Source organism: Lathamus discolor, chromosome 2 (genome assembly GCF_037157495.1).
Source record: "Lathamus discolor isolate bLatDis1 chromosome 2, bLatDis1.hap1, whole genome shotgun sequence".
NCBI lineage: Eukaryota > Metazoa > Chordata > Aves > Psittaciformes > Psittacidae > Lathamus > Lathamus discolor.
Window position 1 is genome coordinate 66,791,483 of NC_088885.1, and position 19,540 is coordinate 66,811,022.

At 45.6% G+C, this 19,540-nt stretch overlaps 2 protein-coding genes across 13 annotated transcripts in view; one reads left to right on the plus strand and one right to left on the minus strand.

Moving 5' to 3' along the window:
• Positions 1-5,512, plus strand: part of GMPR (guanosine monophosphate reductase) — a 43,034-nt gene extending 37,522 nt beyond the window's left edge. For both annotated transcript variants that reach the window (XM_065667308.1, XM_065667309.1), the window contains one exon: positions 1,170-5,512. In XM_065667308.1, coding sequence (XP_065523380.1) covers positions 1,170-1,350 — 181 coding nt within the window. In that variant the 3' untranslated portion in view covers positions 1,351-5,512. The remainder of the gene's footprint in view (positions 1-1,169) is intronic.
• Positions 5,513-5,777: 265 nt separating this feature from the next.
• The window catches only part of ATXN1 (ataxin 1), a 255,986-nt gene continuing 242,223 nt past the window's right edge, over positions 5,778-19,540 (minus strand). For all 11 annotated transcript variants that reach the window (XM_065667307.1, XM_065667300.1, XM_065667305.1 and 8 more), the window contains one exon: positions 5,778-14,391. In XM_065667307.1, coding sequence (XP_065523379.1) covers positions 13,861-14,391 — 531 coding nt within the window. In that variant the 3' untranslated portion in view covers positions 5,778-13,860. The remainder of the gene's footprint in view (positions 14,392-19,540) is intronic.

Sequence of the window (19,540 nt, forward strand, 5' to 3'; positions counted from 1 at the left end):
ATGGCATATTAACACTTCTTTATTGTCTCCCTAAGGCTTTGACCTTACATTTAAACTAACAGAATGAAACATAGCCAGGCTCACACTGAAGTACCTGCACATAGCTGCTGTTGCTATTGTTAAGAATTTGCAAATGGAGCCTCCAAACAAGGATGCTTTTTCTTTCTTGCACTGTCCCCTAAACAACTTGTTTAAGGGAAAATTAAATAAAGCCACATTTCCAACAATGACAGAACCCTGCTGCAATTTCTGCCTTCATTTTATACGGAAGGAGGGGAGCAATCCCATCTCCTCTGCATTTCTGTTTGACACCCCCCTTTCCAAGGCCTACCTCTCCAAGGGAGCTGATGTGCCATGCAGAACGAGCTTGCTCTAAAGCCTAGTGGGATCAGCTGGTGACTGGTGAACTATACTGCAGGACGGATTGCTGAGCATGAGGCTGGAGAAAGCTGAAGGGGAAGGAGTTACTTGCCTGGATTCTTCCATCATATACTCCTCAGATGTGTTTTTGGGAACAGTGCAGTCTGTGCTGGCATGTGCCCATACCTGACAGTATTCACAACACTGCTATTTTTTCTGGCCTTTTTGCCTGATTGAGCTCTGCTAGCTCACCTTTTAGCTTCAGGGGACAGTTCTGCAGCAGGTTTTGGTAGCAGGTTTCTCACTCCATCTCTATGGGCTCTGTGGGCTGGTAAGAGACAGCCAGAGCAGTTCCGTCTGTGTCAGGTCAGTGACATAAGAGAGCCCAGGAGCTGTGAAGCCTTTGTAGAACTCTGCTGATTGAGGCAGACTTCAACATTTCTGTAAGCTGCCTGAGCCTGGCTGTTCTTTAAAGCTTGCAGCTCTCAAGGTCAAGTTTATCTTTCAGTAAACCTGGAAGCTTCACTTGCTTGTAGGCAGTTTGTAGAGGGGAGGAAGAGGGAGATCTGTCAATATACATGTGGGATATTGGGACATCTACAATATTTGTCTGCTTCTAGTTCACAGTATTGGTGGTAACTGGAGTTGAGACGTTTCAGTGCTTGAGAGCACCAAGCAGCAACAGGCAAGCAAGCAATAAAGCTGGGGGAACGTATGTAAACTGCAGTATTAAGCTCCACATTGCTCCAGTAAACAGACTATTACGCTTCACTTCTAGATATAAATGCAGTAACCTATTTCTTCTCCAGAGCTTCTGAGGGCAGAACTGTAGAGGTACCGTACAGAGGGGATGTGGAACTCACCATCCTGGACATCCTTGGGGGGCTGCGCTCCACCTGCACCTACGTGGGAGCTGCCAAACTGAAGGAACTGAGCAGGAGAACGACGTTTATCCGAGTCACCCAGCAGCACAGCCAGGTCTTCTCTTAGCCCAGGACTGGGGAGCTGGAGAGAGAGTGGTGGTGGGCAGGAGCTGGAAGGGCTGCTGATTTGTTTTGCTTTCTCTTCCTTGTTGTGTTAGTGGCACACTCTCTCTCAGAATGGCAGTGTCATAGCCATTGGAGGGGCTATGGCTGGGATTTTGAAGGGGAAGGTTATGCTGTTAAGACAGTGCCATTGGTTCTAAATGCAATAGCCTCATCTTTTGTTGCTGTGCCTATTTTATTTTTTAGTCAGCATTTCTTCACCTGTTTTTTTTCCCCCTTCTGATAAATGGCTGCTGAAACCTTAGCTAAAAAGGAATTGGCTTGTACAGACATGGCTAGTAGATCTGCATACATACACACATTCCCTTTTTTAAGACCTGTCACCTACCACCACTTGTGGCAGTGCATCCTCCAGAAATTACAGACTGGGAGAGAAAAAGATGCAAGGAATTGAGTGGAGAAACCAAAAATCCAATTTTCTTAATCTTTGTTCTGGTGAAAGAAGGGCTGTTTGTGGCATGGCTGCCAGCCTGCAGAATGTCAGAGGTGGATCAGGCCTGACTGCTGGTGACTTCTTACTGTGATGATAAACATGCCGGATCCGTCACTGCCAGTTCACAGGGCTGGTACTGTCACTTTTACCTAAATCTCCCTATTCAATGGACTTGCCTCTCCAGAGAAGCTGGCAGTGAATGCAGCAAACCTGTGCTGTCTTCTCTGACCCCATCTGTGGAGATGGTTCAGGAGAAAACCTGTCAGAGCTTGCCTGCTTTTTTGTGCATGCAGCCATTGAATTACCTGGGCTCTTGCTTTTATCTGCTCTCTGTGAACAGATTTTTAAGACGTTGAAACTCAGCATCATCAACCCCACCAAGGGGGGGCGGTTGCTCTGCAGCCCTCACTGTTCTGTTGCCTATTCATATCCATTTAGCAAAGATACATAAATGCTGTGCTGTGCATTGTGTGTGGCCAGGTGAATGCAGCCGGAGGGATCAGATTCACTTTGGTTATTTGGTACCAGTCCTTTGCAGTGCTTGACACCATGAAAAGCAAAAGAGCTTTTGACAGAATAGCCTGACACTGATAGGCTGAGCTGAAGTTAAAGCGTTTGCTCTGAAGGCAGTAATGAATGCTTAAGGCCCTGGGTAACACTTTAATAAAGTGTAATGGCCCACTAATTAATAGATAAATCACAATGAAATTTCTTTGGAAATCCACATTGCATCCACATGAGTACTGCAGAGGCTTGTTATGATAAATGATGTGAAAGTGAGCACCAATGAATTAATAATGCTTGGCCACTTACTTTAAAGTGCTGCTGAGATCATAACAGAGCTAATGTTACTTCAGTACTGCAGAATCTTACTTTCCCCTCCTATAGACATCTGTGGGAAGAGGCAGGCTTCCTTTGAAAAGCAAAAGAGTGATCTGCAGGAAGAGGAACAGCAAAAAGAAACTAGAATTAAACTCATCTGCTGGACATCTCAAAAAGCCACACACAAGGACTGGTACAATTGACCATGCTGAGGAGCGAATCTAGGCCACAAGCTGATCCCTGGTGATTTTAGAGTGTGTTGTCCACATTAGAAAAAGCACAGAACATCTTCTAAATAGCCTGGTATTTTAAATATCTTCCGTCTAACATGCAGGACATAACTGTGGTATGACCCCTTCCTGGGCTTTGGATGTGGATAAGGGCCTTAGTATAAAGCACAGATTTATGCTTGTGCTGGCTTTAAGGACCCTTTCTTCTGCCCACATATCATAAAGGAACCTGAAGACAGAAGAGAAGCAGGCCCTGTGAATAAAGGACCTGATGGCTATTCTTTCCTGCCTGAAAATACCAAGTTAGGAAGATTCCAGGCTTGTTTACCACAAACCCTACCGTGCGCTACATACTGCTCTCACCTGCTTTAAGCCCAGAGGACAGGCAGTATTAATACTCTGCATCAGTACAGCTGCAGGAGGTCACCATTCTTTTGTTTAATGTGATATGAAGGGTAGGGTGAACACCTCTGTCAGCAGTGGGGTTAGACCACTGTGGTGCAGGCCTGACCACAGGTGTGTTTCCACGCTCGTGCCTTCATACGTGGGAAGAACCACAGTCTGCTATCTCCCGCCTACTCCGGCTAGCGCTTTTCTACTTTTTTTAGCTACATTTCTAAACAGAGTTTAAGGAATGCATATAAAAATATATATTTGTAAACATTTTTTAAAACCTCTATACGCACACTGAATGGAGCAGCTTCATGACAGGTCTTTGGAGCCATTTCTTTTCCAAAGGGCAGGCACTGGGGACATGGAGAGGCTGCCTCTCTGCAGGTGGTCTGAGAAGAGACCGCAACCAGTGACAAACGCCACGTGCCATTTGTGGATCTACCTCACCTGCACATTTAACTGGGTTCTCTGTTACTTGGTGTCCTTCTGTGGTAAATTACATTTGTAAGCATTTAGTGTTAAGTGATTCCCTACCCCACCCCAACCCCATCATGTCTAGAGGAATGCTGTGAATGCGATAACCTGCTGCTTGCATGATGTAGCCCAAGGTCATGCCAGCTTCCCCCAGCCAGGCACTTCCTGAGCACCCAAGAGCTGTCTAAAGGTTTGGCCCACTGGCTTTGCAGTGATTTAGTTTAACATGCTGAAGACCTACAAGTGGGGATGCTGAAAAGGGCAATGCTAATGTCATTAAAGCAATCTCTGCTGAGCCTGTCCACCTCCAGCTTCTTGAAACCGAAGGACACCTAAACCAGCCCTACTGCTCACAGCCATATTCTGGACTCGCCCTGCTGCAGGATGTTTGTCCGGGAGGGCTGACTGACCCTCCTGCCCATGCAGCCTGCCTTACCTGGGCACTCCCCTTCACAGGCAGGAAGGTGTTGTTGGCACGGCAGCAGCCTGGCTCACACCCCAGTGCCTCTGTGGTGGCTGCGAGGAGCACATGTGTAGGCCGCCTCATGGGCCTGAGGCCAGCCTGTTAGAGGAGTGGGCCTTGAGCCAGCACCCTGCCAGCTGCAAACCGAGCCTCCCAGGTCTCCTTTCCCTGAAAGAAACAAGTGCAGGGACCCAGGGGGTGCGGGCCTCTCCCTTCTCCCCCATGGGGCAGGGGCTTTGGCTGTGCTCTTCTCTGCAGCTGCCTTCTAACCTTAGGGCATGGCGGGGCTGAATGTAGGTTGGGGCCACCCTGTAATTAAGAAGAGTTAAGTAGGGGCAGGAGGAGCTGCTGCTCACATTTGGAGGAGCTTATCTCAGACAAAGTGTGCCTGTATCTTCCCTTCAGCTAGTCAAAGCAGGGGAGGAGAAAGGAGGAGTGTGTGCAAGAAACACAGCAGCAATTAGCCAAGCCCCACTGTGCTGGGCCAGGGGCTGGAGTTTTTTAGTCAGGGACATAATGAGAATTTGAAGCTTCTCCTGAACCAAGCACTCCCTGGTTTGTGCCGATGGAGTTCCCTGTCTTGAACAGACTTCTTTCAGCTTTCTGCCAGCGTTAGTGCAGTGTCTGTCCATCACCACCTCCCACCGTTCCACCTGGGGATGTTGCTTTTTAGTTGCTAATGCCAGTTTTGTACCAAAAGTTTTTTGTTGGAGCCAGGAGGGCTTTTGCAACCAGCGCCAGGTTTGGCCTTGCTTGTGCAGAAGAGAGAAAATAAAACAGCTCAGGCCCAGGGACAGCCATTTGCCTTCTGCAGCAGCCAGAGCCAGCAGTGGGAGCAGGCCAGGCCCTTCTCTGCGGCTGGGAGCTGCGTGTCTGTGTCCAGGCTGCATGCAGGCACAGCTCTGCGCCCTTAAGCACAGCATGGGCCATCCTGCTGCAGCCTTTGCTTTGCTTGCGCTCATTCAGGTGCTTCAGGAAGCCCCCCCCAGCATTTACTTGATACAGTGTTCACTGGTTGAAGTTTTCATACATTAATAAACAATTCAGAGTCCCAAACTCGTTGGTGTTGCCTGTGATGACTGTGAAGCGCTTGCATGTAATCGGTCAAACAGAGCTGACAAGTACTCAGTGTTCTCCTGCCCCACTTGGCCCTTGCCGAGGTGGTGATGGCAGGCGCAGCTGACCCTCACCGGGAGCAACCGCGCGTGGCAATGTCCCTGAGAGTGTTCGTAAGTTGTAAGGGGAAAGTTTTTGTTACGCAATAAAGAGCTTCTCTGCAAGGGTCTGGAAAGGGTTTTATGCCTGTGAATGGCTACGTCCGTGTTTCTGCATCACTGCGAATAAAAGCAAATGCAATGCTCTCAAATGCATCTGAGAGCTCAACCGCCCTCCATGGCAGGGGTTTGGAACTAGGTGATCTTGAAGGTCCCTTCCAACCCGAACCATTCTGTGGCTCTATGAAATGGGTTGCTGGGAGGTGGGGATTAAATTGGGGAAATAATGTCCCTAGGAAAGCTCTCCCATTCAGTCGGAAGCGATAAAGACAGAACATGTGCTTGCAATTGGCACTGTTATTTTATTAGTACGAGTATACTGAAACAATAAACTTGTACTGGTATACAGACAATTTCTTTAAAACAATTTTGTTCAAATTTTGAATCAAACATTGTTTTATTATAATAATGAAATAATTTCTACCTAGAAAACCTGCAAGCACCATCAAAGAAAGGGACCATAAAATTCAATAAACAGACGCGAGTGTATCCTACAAATAGACACACCACCATTAGAAAATAGAATATGAATTCTTCCATTTTTTTTAATATTTGTTTTAAAAAAGCTAGTGCAAGTACAATATTTTACACTGGAATTACAGAGAGTATGCACGCATATGGAAAAAAGTTCTCCTGTCACAATAAAAGCTCTTAACTATGTCTGTATGCACTTAAAATCTTCTCTTTTCAATAAGGTGCAAAACGTTATTCCCTCCCTATTTCTCCTTTGTACTGGCCATGTCAGCTCAACTTCTCCCCAACACAAAGCTGCGATATCCCTTTTTCTGGGCCTACCCTAGGAACTACACTGGAAGTGGGATTTGCAAGAACCCTCATTAGTAATACCAGACAATTTAATTAAAAAAGAAAAGGAAAAAAAAAGACCTTAAAACTGCTGCTGTAGAATGGCTAAACCTGACCCGGCATGGCCAAGCGCCGGGAGCGGTGACATAGCTAGTACAAAATGGTTTTCAGTAGCTCACCCGAACTGAAAAAGGTTGGGACCCCCTACCCACACCCCCCCCCCCCACTGTAACACTGCCAAAAGAGCAGCGTTCAACAAGTTAATATATTATTCCAAAAACAAAAAAAGAGAAATCCAACATTAGTGAGTTTCAACATCAGCTGACTGCCGTGAAGAGTCCTATCTATGCCTTAACAGATCAGTAACTTTGCCAAGAGGCCAGTGCGATGGCCAGGATGAGGACACAGACCCAGCCACCCTCAGTGACACAGGTCCCACCCACCTGCTGGGACAGGAGTTCTGCAGAGCGTGGTCAGCGAGAGAGCACGTGGGTCCTCGAGTTTTAAAGCAAACACCAGGGAGGGATCCCAGCACTGGCTGGTGCGAAGGGGCAGAGCAGGGCTGTCCAGGGAGCCGGCGGTCCCACACCGGCTCTGTGCCAGCCAAGAATCCCAGCCCTGAGGTTTCAGCAATCCCATAGTACAGCAACAACAGCTTCAACAAGTGCCTAACGCCGGCTGCAAACAACACTTCCAATGCATACCTACTGCATGGTCGAGGGAAAGGGCACAGGAGCTTTGACTGCTCAAAACAGAAATGAACAAAAAGGAAACAACCTTGGATGAAGCCTCCATCATAAAATCCTCAGTGGAAGACTTGAGTCCTTGCAGCTAACGACAAGAAAAAAAACCACAGAAACCTTAGAGACTGTTATTGTATAAATACTACCTGTTGGCTGAATGCACTTCATTGTAACACAGCTGGGGCTGGCTTTCTGAGCGCCCGGGGACCACCTGGACAGGGCAAGTACTTTTGCCCTGCATACCTACAGGAGCCAAAGCTTGGGTTACCTCTGGGGAGGGGGACGGGAGCAGCCTCAAAGCCCATCTGCACTGCTGCCAGCTCCCAGCTGCCCAGATCAATCTTTGGACAGGAAAAGGACCCTCTCTCTCCTCAGAAACTGCTCCAGGATCCTCTCCTTTTGGCTTCTGAAAAACACCAGTCTCACCACTGCTCAAGACCATCATCACTGGAAACCTGCTCTGCATGAGCGGTTCTAACACGGAGGTGAGGAGCAGGGCAGTGACAGGGGCTGCAAGGCCGGACCACCTCAGGTATTGCTCTGCTGCCAGTGCTGCGCTAGGATCCCTTGTTATAAGCACTTCTTGCTCAGGGTTATACTCTTTGGGTTTCATCTGGAACAGGAAGTGCTGAAAAAACATGGAACAGCATCCCAGAGAGAAGAAAAAAACCATGGGGCCGAAAGCTTTCAGGCAGGAACTAAGCAGGTCGTGCTCAGCCAGCAGCAGCTCTCCAACCAAGGGCTGCTGCGGCCCTGCCAGCCATGGCCCAGGTCCTGGTGCCAGCGAAGGGCACAGCCAAGGCCTCCCTCAAACCTGGCCGTGCCCTGTGGGCTGCCGGGGCTCCCTCAGCACAGGCAGGAGAGACTTAAAGCCAAAACAGAGCTTGAGAGTGAGACTCTGGTTGTGCACGCTAGCCACCCTTTGAAGTGCCCGGTAGCTGCACTCAAGAATTGCTGCTCCAAGGTGTATTTCAGCACAGGAATAAACAGTATGAAGCATGACTCCATTCCCCGGAAATGGGACCCATGTAATACGAACAGAAAATTAAGCACAGTTGTTCTTTAAGAGCCTTTTAAGTAATAATTCTTCCTGGCCAAAGCCAATACAAATCAGATCACCTAGACATGACATTTTCTATATACAAAAAACATGAAACTTTCAACCTTTCTCTGCTTTTGTATTTAAAAACTTTTTTTTTTGTTTTTTTTTTTACAAACAAGGTATGAAACTCACTGTTCAAACAGAGCCATCTCTTTGTCAAACACTGAATGAATCATTCCAACATTCATTTTTCTTTTGTGCAATTGTTTAAAACATTACCTGTACTCCTCAATGTGAGTGCTTCAAAAAAAGTTTCTATTTTTAATAAGCTTCTCAAATTAGGTTTACATCAAAAAATATTCCCACAAGGTATAGTGCTACAAGAAAAGATCCTATCAGTAAAGGTAACACATCTGAAGCGAGGTCGTCTATGTAAAAGAAATTGAACTCTGGAGTAGAGGTGTGCAACGTGTTTGGAGTTCCCCTATGGACACAAAGCAAGGCTGTCCTCAGGACAAGGAATCAAGTGGACACGTAGGCATACGTGCCAAAACAAATCACACACGTTTATTCGTGTGCAAACAGACACTTCTGTCTGGGGAGGTGTGTGTGCACGAATGCGGATCCGCATCAACAAGTTCTCATTTTGCTATGGATTTCAGGATTTGGGGGGGTGGGAGGGTTGGATAAACCAGAGGAAGGGAAATTACTGCCTGCACTCTGGTGGTGCCTTCATTCCCCTTGCCTGTCACATCAGCACTGGCCAGAGCCCAGAGCGGACCCTGCTGTTACCTGTGGTGATGGGGAGGGAAGAAATGGAAATTATGTGTACAAGAGCACGTCCTGTTTCACCCTTTGTTGAGTTCCTGGGACAGCAAAGTGTTTCAACAGGCCGAATCCCCCCTGCCAGCCTGGGCCTTCCGCCCTGGCGAGCCTGCATGTACCCCAAGTCTCTTCCATCTGATGATTATGGTCAGGATCTGGCCCTGACTGAACCAAGCTTCAGCTTCACAAAGATTTATACACGTGCTTCACAGTGAGCTCCTGAGCAGCCCTGACTGGCCAGCCTGGACCCCCTGTATGCATGTGTGTAAGTGTTTGCAGAACTGGGTGCCAGGATGCGCAGAGCACTGCACCAAGAGCCCCCCTTTTTAAAAGAACACTGCTGTTAGTGTTTAAAAATATTGAGGGTTTGCTGTCCTTGATACAGGCTTCTTTTTTTAGCAGTTGCAAGAAGTAACAGAATTTCACCATTCCCTTTTTACTATTGGCAACACACATTAAAATAAAATAAATCTCTGCAGAAAGTGAATTTTCATGATTACCGACAGCTACAGTTCACGCTGAGCCTGCTGCTTTTGTATTGCAATCTAAGTGAGATCTACAAAGTTTAAAACCATGAAGTGCAGGAAATCCAAACTTGTCTGTAACATTGTACATCCCTACTCCGGAGCAGTAAAAGTGCTGCTTCTGGTCACATCAGTGTACCACACATATGCCAGCCCCATCCCTGAGTAAAAGGTGTGAAAGGTTTCTAAATGTTCCTTGATTTAAGGGAAACGAGAGTAGTGATGTCACTTCCCCATGCCGAGAAAATGACGGGAACGACAGGTCGAACAAAGAGACAGCGGGACGAGGGAATTAAAGGAATAAAAAAAGGAAGGTGTCTCCCCCCCTCCTCCCAAGGCCTGCGTCTTCGAGGAAAAGCGAGCCCAAGGGCAACGTATGAAATGAGGAAATAGGTTAACAGCAACTCCGGTTTGGGTCTCGACCAGAGGCCTCGAGGTAAGTGACATCAAACTCAAATCCCCCGTGATGTGGCCCAGACAAACTGAAACAATGCCTAAGTTAAACACTATAAGGAACAGTCATTTTATATATATAGATATATAGATAGATTAGCTAGATAGACAGATAGATTATTTTCTTTTTTAGAAATCCCTATAAAGAGGTTCTTGTTTTATTTTTCTTTGCCCTGACTAATTTCTTGGTGATTGTATGCGTTTCGTTGTAAACTAAACAGGCCTGCTACAAAAAGAAAGAAAGAAAAAAAAGACAGAAAGATAGAGAAAACTACTGTCAGTTACTATTGCAAAGCAGATGCTGCAGAAGCAGCAGCTCAACCTCCTCCTTGGGCTTCGCCTCAGCATCTCTACAACAGCGAGTGGAATTTCTGCGTGCACCCAGGGATTGATGGCACTTCCCAGGTGTGGGGACTTGCTGCAAGGGATGCTCGGGGCTCTGGGGAGAGGCAAAGCCACCACCTTGCAAAGGACTTGGTCTCCAGGGGGGCTTTTCTCTCCCTGATGGGAGCCAGGATTTGTCTGCATGCCATACAGCACTCAGCCGCACTCCGCCTGGATGACACGCAGACATCAATGCATTTATGTTTTTTCCTTTGTTTTTTTTCCTGGATCTTTTTGATCATCCAATACAAAAAAAGGCTTGTGTTTCCCGGGGCAGGGGATGCTTGACCCTTAATATGTTTTCTTTTCCTGGAGGTGGGGGACAGGAAGGGAGTTATTAATATGGAATCAAAAAAAAAAAAAGGTAGAAAGAAAACCTATTAAAAAAATATAACAAAATGAGGGGAGATCAGAAGTGGGTATGAGATCTAGCTAACACCGCACGGGTGAGTCTAAGTTGGCACATAAAGTATTGCACATCCTACAAAAGCCAAAGCATGGAAAGGGACAATTGTTTGGAAAGAACAAGTTATTTTAGAACTCCTCAGTCTGAAATACAAGCACAGAACTAATACATTCCTATTGCTCCAAACTTGGTTTTTTATTATTATTATTTTTTATACTTTTTTAGTGTTAGTTGAATAGATCCAGTCAGTTTAATAGCCCCTGCTTCCTTATTAACCACAAATGTGTATGCATATGGTTTTACTTGAGATTATTTCTCTTTTCCCGAGTACACGTGAAGCATGGAAATAGTGGTACGACTGTGAACGAAAACTTGTAATTATTTCTATTCCTTTATCATCAAAGCTTAAAAACAAAACAGGAAACAAAACGAAACAATAAATTGCAAGTGCCCTGAGCAGAGTATATGGAAGATTAAGCAACTTCTCTGAGCAGAAATATTAACAAATAAGCACTAACTAAGCAGTGTGACTGTGAGAAGAAACCCACTCAGCTATTTGGTAGCCTGCTGAGAGGTTAATAAAATTCAAGGAAATTCAAGAAAAGTTTCAAGCTATTTTCAACGTATTTCAACTTTTTGGTGCACCCCAGAATACGGTATAAAAACAATTAGGTCTGGTGTGAGCTAAATTTCAAGTAACAAGTCACAGAGTCAAAGCTGGGGTTTGGGGTTAACATTTCTTCTCTTAAATAAAAGCACTGTTATTTCAGGGGAGAGGGAAAATGAGATTTTAAATACATTTGTTCACTTTAGGTTACTGCGTTTCTAGCAATGGACTTTTCTTTCCTTTTCTCCCTATCAATCAGTACAGCTTCTTCAAAACTACCTGAAGGATGTGAACTCGCCAACCAAACCCAATGACACAGACGCTCGCTCACATAGGGCCCCGAGCGCAATCCCACTGAAGGACAACAGGACCTTTCTAAGTGGCAGCAACAGGCGTTAGCACTCAGCCCTGGAGTACTTCATACTTGCACCTCCCCAAGGCTCATGCAGGAGGCTGGGTGCACAGCACCTCAAAGGATCCGGCCCTACCTGGGGAAATAAAAGACTGAATGGCATGAATCCCCCCCGCATCCTACTTGGTTTGTACCAAACTCTTGAAATGTCGCCTTTCCAATGGGAAACGATGCAATTAAAATAACTAATAATAATAATAATAATAACAATAGGTTTGTTTTCAAAACAAACAAACACCTTGCTTAAGTATAGAAATGTTTCTTGTGGAAAACTCTCTCAGCAAGTCTGAAGAAAAATTCTCAGAGGTGTCCCAGTAGGACCTGGTTCTGTGTGGCAGAAAGACCAAAAATGAACTTTTGAAAGGAACGTAACCCTATGAAATGGCCTAGAGCTTAGGCAGGTTAGTGAGTAATTGCTACATTTGTTTATGGTCTTTCAGAACCCCCCCAACCCACAACATTATTAGGTAAAAACTGCAGGAATACCACACAAATGATAAACTCAAGATGTGCAAATTGCAAGATTCTTTAAAGTCCATCTTTTTCAAAAACACTGGACAATGATTTTTTTTTTCCTCTTTCCTTTTTCCTTTCTCGTATTTTTTTCCTTTTATTATGTCAGCTCGCATATGCCTTTAACTCTTTCTCAAGCATTAAAGTTTAAAAAGTGCCTCCTATTAAGTAGTCCTTTGTGGACAATGACTGTCACATACTAGTTCAATAATTCACATTCATCCCTTTGAAACCACATTAAAACTTTCAGCATCTTGCCTGTGAGAAAACTATACATAGTTGCATGTAATTACAGTGTTGAAGAGATTTGTTTGTTTGTTTGTTGTTGTTGCTTTCCGAGCAGATTAAAGTGAGATACAGTACGTACTGAGTGTTAGACCAGGATGCTCAGCAATAAAGTGTGAACAGCATTTTAAGTGCTTAAAGACATTCTAGGTTCATCTTCAACAGCGGATTCCTGTGTCACACCGCAATTTGAAAGAAGTGGCACCAGTTGTCCATAGTCATGAACTAAAACCAGTACTAGAGTTAAAGATTTGCAATCTAACTGCAAACCATGGATGCCTGTGATCTCAAAGGGGCAGTACGCGTCTACCTTGTGGAAGCAAATGTCAATGGCGTAACCCGATCAATTTGTCTAACACTGCACAGAAACAGGAGCAAGCCTGAGCCAGGCGCATCCATGGAGCCGCAGGCCTCCTCGCACACTCACACACACCCAAGCCGCACGCACGCACCGATACCCCCACCACACACTCCCCTGCCATGCAGGACAACCTGGCAGGGTGACCGGTGCGGAGGCCAGACAGCCTCCCCACCGGCTGACTCTGGGCAATGGAACTGCACTAGCAAGCAGAAAGGAAATGTTGGTGTGGCAGTTGCTTTTAGGAATAAAAATCAGTGAATCAGTGCAGTCAGACCCCATGGGGGGAAAAATATATATATACATATACACACACACAAATATATATATATATATATATATATAGTAGAGCCTTGAGTAAGAGTTGGCTTGCTGTTGAAAACATCAGAGACTATCCGATCCTTCTCAATACCACCCATGGGTTGTGTCCTCAGCATCCACCTGTGGTGAGAAAACCTCTTGACCAGCCCGCCACAGAGCCGCAGTCCCTCCTCAGGACTGGCATGCATGCACACACATGCACGCTCACACGCACACATGCACCCATATGTGACATACACCTCTGCTACAGTTCCCTTCTCCTCACCTCCCCTCAAAAAAACCTAGAACAGGAACCAAACAACAAAATAAAACAAAAAAACAACAACAAAAAAAAAAAAAAAAAAACAAAAAAACAAGGAGAAAGGAAAACAAAATCACAGCTGGACCCTGTCCTACACGAGGTGTTAGAAAACAGGAGCCATGACAACACATTCATTTCCACTAAGGGTGTGTGAAGCAGATACTGCCCCTTCTGTAGCTCTCGATAAACCTAGTCACTGACAAACACTTGTGGAAAAACATATGCACCAGTCTCCTGCATAATACCAGCTGCAACTATAACAACAAGGTTATAACATAAACCTAAAATAAGATGATAACATGTAAATACTGGGTTATTTAGTCTACAGTACAGTAATCTGGATAAAAATGACAAGGGATAGCCTAATTTTCTTTCCCCAAACGACTTTTACTTTCCTACATTGGATCGACCTTCAATGCAAATCTTAACCTCCTGAGGAATAAAAGAAGGCTTGGGAAGAGTCAAAGGTGGCTCCTCTTCTGATTTCTCTAGTTTTCGTGTTTCGGGGGCTGACCACCTCCTCTTCCTCGTTGCCGGGGGCTTGCTGGGTTCTGTTTTGGTGAGCAAAGGTGCTGCAGGCAATCCTATTTTGTCCGGAAACTTCAGTTCACCGTTCTCAGCTAACATCTGTGCGCTTCCCTGATTAATCCCGTTTTCCTGCTCCGCATACCTGTGTCTACTTCCAGCTAGACTGTCATTCTTTGAATGCTTCAGCAAGATACTAGCTGAGTCCATGGGCTGGCCCTTTTTAATAGAGCCATTCTTCAGGTTCTTGAGCGTGAGCGATATGCAGACGTCCCCCACTGAGAGTTTGGAGCATGGCAAATCAAAGAGCTGGCTGGTTCTCTCGGGGCAGCAGGATGACCAGCCTTGTCCAAATACAAAAAAAGGGTATTCTACCAAGACTTCCACGCTGACCTGCAGGAAGACAGGGGACAACAGAGAGAGACAGAGGGAAAGAGAAGAGAGAGCGTGAGATGACCTGTGTGCACGTGCATAGCAGGTACCACTTGTTGCCGTAGAGAGGGATAAAGCTAAAATCGCAAAACTGCTGTTCAGTTTCTGCAATATCAGTACACTGACCAGCAGCCATCACACCTATCCTTGTCACACGAGTGCTAATGCTTTCTCCAAGCTCATCAGGCATACCACAAGGCATCAGTGCGAATCAAGCTTTACCTTTATCCAGCTGCTCTGAGAGGTGTAAAAGGCAAACGAGCTTTGGCATGTGGCAAACTCCATTCCCTGTCATGCCCCTGTGGTACCTAGAGCCTGTCATCCATGTGTAAATACACTTTCCAAGCAGAGGATGGCTCAAGGGAACCTCAGTTCTGACACAGTTTTCCAAGCGACCACAAGAATGTCATCCTCACCTCTACTCAAACAAGCATGTACTTACCAGTGTGAAACAGTTGAAAGCATGCTCATTTCCAGGGGAAGGCCATGAGCATGTACGGAGTTGTAGCAATAAGAGCAGGGAGCATGAACCTGCCTTCTGCCAGCAGTCCTGTTAATCCCTCCAGTTTCTTCCCTTCTCACACCTGCTCTCATGCTTTGCAGTTGAGTTCACCTCCTGCACTTCCTCAGGGAGAGAGAGGATCGTTTCTCCTCCTCCTTTTGCAATTTTGCACTGGGTCTCCTTTTCTGCACTCTGTTCCTTTCCCCCTACTTTAAAAAACACATCTGGTTATGAATCCTACCTAACCATTTTACAGAAAACTGCCATAGCCAGGAGAACAGACCAGCAATAGGCGCTTCTGCTCCTTGACCTTGTGAATGCTGGGCCTTGAGGTCCCAATACGTATTATTGTATTATGATAAAGCACCTAAATACCTGCTTATCTTTGCACGTGTCAGCAGTTCAGTGCTCACTGCACGGTGCTGTGTCTGGAGGCTCAAACATTTGATGTGGTCTCACACAATTCACCACCCATGGGGCTGAGTGCCCACCCCAGCACACCACATGAGGACAGGGAATTCAGACCAATACTTTTTTTAACACTTGGCACGTGATTTTAACTTGCTGTGTGTGGCACCAGTGAGGTCTGTTACTTTGAGAGGGTGGCTTATGCTGAAGTCCAATATCCATGGCTCTGCTTCTAAGGTCCCTGTGTCCTTTGGAGCTCTTCTCAGGCATGGTGGGCAAGATCCTGTTCTCACATGGTAACCCCTGTTTGGTAGGGGCTGAAGGGTAGGAGAACACCTGATTATAAGTGCTCATCTCATTTCTGAGGCACCCAGCAGGCATGGAGCACACCAGCTGACTGGAGAGCCTTCCCTCTCCTTGAACACAGACTCACTTGAAAGGAACATCACAGCAGGCTTGTGAAGCCACCTCTCACCTTGGAAGCGAGTAACGCTGTCATACCAAGCATGACTTTGTATCATCAAAACCAGATTTCGACATCAAGGAATAGAAGCAGTTTGAGATGCAGAGTGCACTCCAGTGTTCAAACACCTTTGTTCATAATATTAAGTGTGAACCTTGGGATGAATTTGCATGGCCTGTCTCACAGAAGAGGTTGGACTCAGTTGCAGTACGGCACCCAGCAGCCCTCATGCTTTCTTGCTAGTGCTGCTTACCCTCAGAGACACCCTCCCTAGAAGCAGGATCAGAGGTACCCTTGCGGCCCTCCATCCCTTTTGGGCAGGAAGACTTGATCAGGGATATCCCACAGTTCAGACAGGGGCTTCAGAACCAGGAACCCAAAGATTCCCATCAGATATTGACTGTGCCTCCAACTGGTTAAGCCCATGCCATGCACTAGCAGTCAACTGCTGTTTATGAGACAGTTGATAATGATAGAAAAAGACCTTATGATGTCTATAAATATATGCTATGTACCTCTGCAACTAGGCCAACAAGTAACACTGCATGAATTATCCTGCCACTCCACCTGCCCAACATAGCAAGCCACTATATAAGGAATTTCAAAAGGAACAGTTTGGAGGCACAAGATAACCCCCAACACATCAATTTCTGTCATATTAAAACTTTTCCAACCACAACTGTTTACCAAGAGTCATCTACACACACGGCAAAAGTGTAGGATAGTGTAAGCAATAGGACCTGATTCTAGGCCTGGTTTATGCTCTGAACTATGGAGAAAGTAGGGTGAGGTAACCATGAAAGTCCCATCCCTCCAGGTTGTTGGACAGAAAACATTCCAGTGCCAGATTTGGCTAAGTATTTGCCCAGAGTCTGGGATCTTATTCCATACATATGCACCTCAGCAGGGGGTCTGACTGGGAGAAGTGGTCAATATCCAGTGGTCAATATCAATATCTCCCACAGACTTAAATGGAAACTGCTCTCTGCACAGAGCTGTGGGCTCTCTGATGGATCATCCAGTGGACACAGCTTTCTCCCTTTATATTACTATGTCTCTCCTCTTTGTTCCTTCCTGCCTGCTGTATTTTTTTCCTTCTTTTTCTGTTTTCCCATCCTTGTCAAAAGCTATTTGTATCTGTGGGAATCGTACATGCCTGTGCGCATCATACTCGCTGACACAAGTTCCTCTTGGATGTGAACACACTTTCACCTCATGTGGCATCCAAAACCCTTGACTGAACTGTCAGTCACTGAAACAAATCCCAGAATTGGTGGTGGTGATCATGAGTAACACCAAATAATAAAGATGGTGAAATGCTGGAATTCCCATGATCTGTTCACAGTGTGCACGTAGCACTATCAATTTGAAATGGGCTCCCTCATGATTATCAAGCCCTGTTTTAGCTGGGTGCCTCTGGATTCAGCTAATTTGGGATTTAAGGTAACAATTCTCTACAAGCAATAGCAGTCAAAGCCCTTTAAAAGTGTTGAAGTTCAGTAACAACAACCGTGCATAACATTTTTCTGCACTAAACCACTAAAAATTAATTTTAAATCTCCTTCCCCCAGTATCATCCCATGATTAATGTAGAAGAAAAAGCAGTTTGGAACTTGCTTCCCAGCTATTACAACAATAAAGCAAGAAACGAAAATGTCGGTCCCTCTTTAAGCACAATGAGGCCCTACTGCAAACTATATTTCTAGTTCTATTTTTTTAAGACTGACTAGTGAAAACACCCAAAACTGCTCAGTGCAGCCACCGAGTATCTGCAATTTTCTATAACCCTTTGTAATTTTATTTTTCAGCGGAACGTGGTAGGTAAGGCAGGCAATTCAGAGTGCTCAGGAAACCCTGGCTGGAGCTGGAACACGGATGATAGGTGCCCAGAAAATACCCTTCCCATCATTCAGAAAGGCAGCAACTTCAGTCTCGGGGCTCGCTGCTGCAACCAACGCAACAAGCACTAAAGGAAAAGGTGCATAATAAAAGTGGTTTGAGTGAACTGTATTTTAATAAATGTAAATACGCATTTTCCAATCAAGTGGCATCAGGTTTCCCTGTGTTATTAAAATGTGATGAAATGAGGAGTGGCAGGCTGGAAACAAAGAGATGGAAGCGGCTCTGGAACCAGTGTGCAATTAAGCAGTGGAGATCTCCACAGAAGGCTTTGTTGCTGCTGTGAGAGATTCCTTGGGTCCAAAAAACAACCAACTGTGCAGCTTGGTGGAACAGAAGCTCTCCCTCTCACAGAGAGAAGTCTCTGCAGTGCCATTCTCCCACATGACATCCCTTACTCTGAGATTCTGGGACTCCTAATGTTCCCACCACCCCAAACAACACCTTCCTTCACCCTGCACGACATGTGGTCTGGTGGGCACCCACCGGACGCATCTAGCCCAGCTGCACTACATCATTATTACAACAAACGCCTCCAGGCTTGAAGATTAGGGGCTACTGCTCTGCATGTGATCCCACCATTCCTCAAGAGAAGCAACCTCTATCCACAAGTCCACTGGCTACTGAGTTTATCACATGAGCTCTCATCTGCTGCGCTCCCAGAATTCAGTAATACGTATCCAAATACAGGTCACAGCTGCCTCATCACTAGGAGGAAAAGGACTTATTGCCCCATGACCAGGGGTGATGGAGATCACATGAGGGGAAGGCTGGGAGAGATTTCCATTTGCAGCAGTGAACTGAGTCAACATCTCTTTTTCTGTGTCGGTTACAGTGCCAAAGATAATGAAAAGGAGAGTGCAGAGTAAAAGAAGAAGTAACTGGCTTGTGTGTGTGCAGAGATACAAGGGGAAAACTAAACTGGATGATAGTCGAAAAAACACATACTAAACAAAACTAACCAGAGCTACTAACTAGACACTCTAACGGGACTTTTCTATCTCCAGTATCTACGATTCTGCTTTGGTTTTTTTTAAAGGAAAATTAAGAACTGTATGTTCATTTTTCTTTCTAAGCTATACTTGAGGAATGATGAGGAACTGAAATGCAGGGATGAAAGCAAGCATTTCAGAGAACTTCTTTTGCACCTCCTGTGTATTTTGGCCTTAACATTAACGGAGGTAAATTACTGGCTTCCTCTTGTTCCTGGCAGCAAAAGAAACAACAGGTAATAATGATGAAAGTGTTATTACAGAATAACATGTGGAATTGCAAAGAGATGCAGATCCATGGGTCTTTTCTTGTAGCAACTTGAATGCAGAGGAATAACAGCTAGACTTCGGGTTGTGGTCCAGTTGATATTTACTTGACTTCTTCCTAATCCAGAGTAGGGATGCTATGAAACAGAAACCTCGCATCCCTCCAGGGCTAAAGCCAGCTATTCCACTAAAAAGGCATGTAGCTTTAGGTAGGTTAATTTTCCTCCAGGTTTCCATGCCTGGAAGAGGGTTTGATTTGTCAGGTGATTGGAAGACAGGGAAAGGAGGGAGGATGACCTCTTTCTGCCTAAGTGCTGTGCTGGGGAGGGGCTGCTGTGGGCTTCCAGTGATAGGATACAATAGCAGCTGCATGGTGCCTCCCTATTGACATTACAGTTGCACAGGCTCAGCTAAAAATAATCTCCTACCTCTATCCCTCAATTGGAGAGAAAATTAGCTAATGTTTGCACAGAGCCTGAAAATACAAATTCATCACTATTATAATGACTTCCCAGAGATCCCTGGGAAGAGTACGCAAGTGAGCCAAAGCTAATGATAACAATGCTATTTTTGTATGGC